We start from the raw sequence: 4,893 nt of genomic DNA, 5'->3' as shown, positions 1-4,893 counted from the left end.
GATTTCCATGCACCATACTTCAGGTTAAAGCTTTAAACCTGTGCATAATCCACAAAAGTGCAAGACACACATAGAAACAGCTGCTGGAAATAAGCAAAGATGAGAGTGTCACAGGTGTCTCTATTAAATTATTATACATATTTTGTTTCCATAAATATTTAATTGTATAAAGCAACCACAATGACACAAGTCCTATCTGTCAGCTGCACATATCCATCTTTAAATAATTCAGGGAGACATTTACAACATACTAAATTGTTATTTTGCCTATTTGCCATTTTCCACTCGAAACAGTGGAACGTTTGAAATTTATGTGTCACGCTTCTTTATCTGTCATACTTGAACTGTGTAAATTATGATAGACTTACACTTCCGACTGGTCAGCAACTGTGGTTTATTTACGATAAAGCACATCTATGACCTCTTTGTCTTTCTATTATTAATAAGTTGTGAATATGGTCACATAGTGTGGTCCTATTCTTTGCCATGATGCCATAGAAAAACTATGTTTGGTTCCCTAAAGAACTTTTCAGTCAAAGGTTCTTGAAAGAACCATTTCTGTGTTACCTTTTTATAGTCTGTATAATCAGATTTTTTCTACAAAAAAGCTTTTGTGTAACAAAAACATGAAGTCTTTATAAAAAATAAAATAAATTACAATTATAATAATCACAAATAATTAAAATAAACGAATAAAATGTGTAGCTTGAATGCACTTCAAGCATTCTTGGATAAAAGCGACTGCTAAGTGTAAAGGGAAATATATTAATATAAAAATATACAATTAAAATAATAAGTCATTTTTCAAAAATGTATAAAATATGTGTTGTCAAAAAGAATGATATACATTATTGGTGGTAACATGAAGACCACCTTTTTGACAGCTAATATATAGCGTTGTCCACATTAAACCCCTATCAAGACACAACCGTCATAAATACTTTGCTTGTTTACGGTAACCAGGTCTATGTAAAATATAAATACTCTTACAGTCAAGCATCAATAGTTTGTTTCATATAAGTTGAAGTAATGTAAGCCTGAATGGGTGGAGCAGAATTTTAGAAGCGAGGAACCACAGCTCATTCAAAACAGAGAAACTGTGCTGGATCCATAAAAAAGCTATTTTAATTAACAACCATGACACATACATTAGCTTTTATTATTTACTAAAGAAGCATGCATGCTTTTTTATTCTTCTCACTAAACTTCGCATGATCGCAATTTTCTGTGCCATTTCAAATCCAACTTTTATTTATTCCTTATAAACACTCTCTGCTATCAGTCTGTTTAATAATTGAAGAGCTTCCTTGTTCTCATATCAGTTACTCACAGTTTACCACCGTGATGTTGAGCCATGAAAGGTTTTCCACTTTTGTTCTGGCTGGAACTTTTTTTGTTTTTGTACTTTGTTCTCGTAGCCATGACAACAACAGTGAGCCTTATCTTGAGGCTTTGGGAGGATTTGTCTTTAAAGTGCTTGACCCAAATGCAAACAATGATGCTTTAAAGAACAATTCAATCCATCAAACAAAGCAATTTTATCATTAGAGATGAAGAAATAATTCATATTCTAAAATTATTTTATCATATAAATATAGAAATGTAACATTTGTTAGATTCACGCATGCATGAGAATGACTTTTTTAAAATGTAGTAATGCTTTATTTCCACATTTGATTATATATTGTCGTGCATGTTTGAGTCTTTGCTGTAGCTTGTTCTTTGGGTGTGACTCACTATTATGGCCCTGGAAGCGAAGACTCTCACTTTTCTAGTTTGACTTTATGTGGCTTTGTTTTTCCCTTAGGTACAAAAGAAAAATTATTGTGCAACACCTGTGGACTGTTAGTCAAAAAGTTTGCATTAAAAAAAGCATCTAATTTTATATGAGACACAACATACCGGTTAATTATATGCATAGTAGTCCAAATGGATTTAACAGTCCATACTTGCATGTATATTGCATTACTCTTTTACTGTCTTCCCCACCTAAAAAGCATTTAAAGAGTTTGTGTACCTACAGATCTACTAAACCAAGAATAGTGCAAAGACATCCTTTACACCACCATTTAAACCTTTCGCAGCGTTTTGCAAGTGTATGTGATCCAATGCTTGCCGGAGGCGAGGCTGTGGTTTCTTTGGATTATCCAAAACGCCCAACCTGACTGTTCCCTCCCCGTTTATCCAAATAAAAGGATCGTGGATCGCCTTTACTTCACTCTCACACATTCTCAGGTCAGAGTATAGACAACAAACCTCCAAAACGATGTCCTCTAACCGCAGTATGATGTCCTCCGGAGGATCCATGCGCTACTCCATGTCCGGTGGCGGAGGTGGCAGTATGGGAAGCATGCGTTCCGGCAGCGTGTATGGTGGTGCTGGAGGGTCCGGCACCCGGATTTCCAGCTCCTCTGCTTCTCGTTCCTACTCTTCTGGTGGAGGATATGGAGGGGGTGGCGGATACGGAGGGGGTGGCGGATACGGAGGGGGTGGCGGATACGGAGGGGGTGCCGGATTCGGAGGTGGCTCAGGTGATGCCATGGATGTGTCTACAAATGAAAAAGCCACCATGCAAAATCTCAATGACCGCCTGGCCACCTACCTGGAGAAGGTGCGGATCCTCGAGAAGGCCAACGCTGACCTTGAGCTGAAGATCCGCCAGTTCTTGGAGAGCAAAACTTCCCCCGCTTCTCGTGACTACAGCGCCTATTACGCCACTATTGCCGAGCTCCAAAACCAAGTAGGTGTTATTGTGAGGAGCAGAAACTGTAATAGTATTAAGATGCATAAAACACATTGATCATTCATTCTTAAACGGAAAATGACCTTTGTCCCAATTTAGTGCAAAAATTAAGCAGCAGAATGCATGCATTTTTTTCGTTTTGTCCATTAGACGTTTGCATGTTCTAAATATAAACACGAACGTAATTATGAATCTAAAATGTTTGTCTCCTGAAGATCCAGGAAGCGACTCGTGTGAATGGAGGAATCTATCTCCACATTGACAACGCCAAGCTGGCTGCAGATGACTTTAGAGTCAAGTAAGTACATAACTAACAACAGAAACGATATCCAATGGGCTGGAAATTGAAAACGGTTGCATTTCTGTGCAGATATGAGAACGAGCTGGGCATGAGACAGTCAGTGGAGGCAGACATTGCTGGCTTGAGGAAAGCGCTGGATGAGCTGACAATGGACAGATCCAATCTGGAGATGCAGATCGAGGGACTAAAAGAAGAGCTGATCTTCCTCAAGAAGAACCACGAGGAGGTAAGCCAGGTTCAATATGCAAACAATGAAATAGTCACTTTTGAAATTTGGGTCTCACCGGTTTGTTTTCGCATTCTTAGGAACTTTTGGCAGCACGTGGCCAGATGAGTGGACAGATCAATGTAGAGGTTGATGCAGCACCACAGGAAGACCTCACGAAGATCATGGCGGAAATCCGTGAACATTACGAGGCCGTCGCTGCTAAGAACCGCAAAGAACTTGACGCTTGGTTCCAAGCCAAGGTAAAATCTAATCTGTGCACGTTTGTCAGACATGTTTGTAATGAGCACCAACAAAAGTCTGATTTGCTTTGCTTTGGACTGATAGACGGAATCACTTAACAAAGAAGTCACTGCAAGCACAGAAGTCATCCAAACATCCAAATCAGAACTCACAGAGCTTAAACGCACACTTCAGAGTCTGGAAATCGAACTTCAATCACAACTCAGTATGGTGAGTCTCTGATCAGATTTAGATGAATGCTGTCTCGATTTGTCACACAGTGCATTGAATAATCATCTCCATCACACAGAAAGCGTCATTGGAAGCCACTCTGGCAGACACAAAGAACCGCTACTCCTCCAAGTTGACCAGCTACCAGAGTCAGGTGACCGCCATGGAAGAACAGCTCATGCAGCTTCGTGCAGATCTGGAGCGTCAAAGTCAGGAGTACCAGATGCTTCTGGACATCAAGACCAGACTGGAGATGGAGATCGCAGAATACAGAAGACTCCTGGACGGAGAGGCTGTTGGGTGAGCTTTCAGAATTCCCATTCATGTCAGTAAAATATAACAAGCTGAAGGGGAATGAGATCCTAAGCTTTCCACATTGTTTCTCCGCTGCAGAAGTAGCCAGTCCTCCAGCTCAAAGTCGTCAACAACAACACGCAAAGTGATCACCGTTGTGGAGGAGGTGGTGGACGGAAAGGTCGTCAGCTCGTCCTCCAAGGCTGTGACTGAGAAAAAGTGAGACCTGTAACAAGAAGCAACAGCACAAGAGCTCTTGAGATAAAAACATCAAACTCAGAGTGACCAATAAATTGCTCGAAATGTGCATTCGTGTCTGTGTTTTCTCATTTTACTCTCCTGTTTTGAAAGTGAACCGCCTTCATTTTTTGAAGGTAGTAGAAAAAGCTTTTGCATGGATATCATCAGTTAGTAAAATAATGAAAACTAATTGAATAAGTTGTGCTGAAATTTTAAAGTAATAGTCCCTATAGTACACTGTTAAAAGTGCTGTGTGTAATTTTTGGGAGAATCTACTGACAGAAATGCACTATAATCTACATAACTTTGTCTTCCGGGGTGTATAAAGACCTAACATAATGAAGCGTTATGTTTTTATTAGAATGAGCTATTTCTATCTACATACACCGCGGGTCCCCTTGCATGGAATTCGCCATTGTTTTTACAGTAACCCTAAATAGACAAACTGCTCTACAGAGCGCGTAAATATGTTAAGCGAAAACGTGACGACATCTTAGTTCTGTGCAGCCACCGAAGTGCTTAATTATGTATAAAAATAAATCATAAAAATCATAATAAATTAATATGTACAAATAAAAACATGTCAAACTAATTACGCCTAAATTAAAATTCAATCTTGTGGCCTGCTAGTAAACC

General features: G+C 39.4%; 1 protein-coding gene across 1 annotated transcript; it reads left to right on the top strand.

Annotated features, from left to right (window-relative positions):
- Nucleotides 1-2,211: 2,211 nt before the first annotated feature.
- Nucleotides 2,212-4,324, top strand: LOC130566786 (keratin, type I cytoskeletal 13-like). Its single transcript, XM_057354559.1, has 7 exons — nucleotides 2,212-2,740; nucleotides 2,959-3,041; nucleotides 3,114-3,270; nucleotides 3,351-3,512; nucleotides 3,598-3,723; nucleotides 3,803-4,023; nucleotides 4,117-4,324. Exons 1-7 carry the CDS (start codon nucleotides 2,267-2,269, stop codon nucleotides 4,238-4,240), a joined length of 1,347 nt encoding a protein of 448 aa, XP_057210542.1. The 5' UTR covers nucleotides 2,212-2,266; the 3' UTR covers nucleotides 4,241-4,324.
- The last annotated feature ends 569 nt before the right edge of the window (nucleotides 4,325-4,893 follow it).

The sequence above is a fragment of the Triplophysa rosa genome, linkage group LG16, assembly GCF_024868665.1.
Source record: "Triplophysa rosa linkage group LG16, Trosa_1v2, whole genome shotgun sequence".
Classification (NCBI taxonomy): domain Eukaryota; kingdom Metazoa; phylum Chordata; class Actinopteri; order Cypriniformes; family Nemacheilidae; genus Triplophysa; species Triplophysa rosa.
The sequence above is the reverse complement of the archived record's forward strand: the minus strand, read 5'-3'. Positions and strand labels throughout refer to the sequence as shown.

Bases quoted from the DNA above. Each gene is read 5' to 3' on its own strand.
- LOC130566786 (XM_057354559.1), top strand. From the start codon at position 2,267: ATGTCCTCTAACCGCAGTATGATGTCCTCCGGAGGATCCATGCGCTAC. The intron at 3,513-3,597 runs GTAAAATCTAAT...TTGGACTGATAG, and splicing joins ACGCTTGGTTCCAAGCCAAG to ACGGAATCACTTAACAAAGA. The intron at 3,724-3,802 runs GTGAGTCTCTGA...TCCATCACACAG, and splicing joins TTCAATCACAACTCAGTATG to AAAGCGTCATTGGAAGCCAC.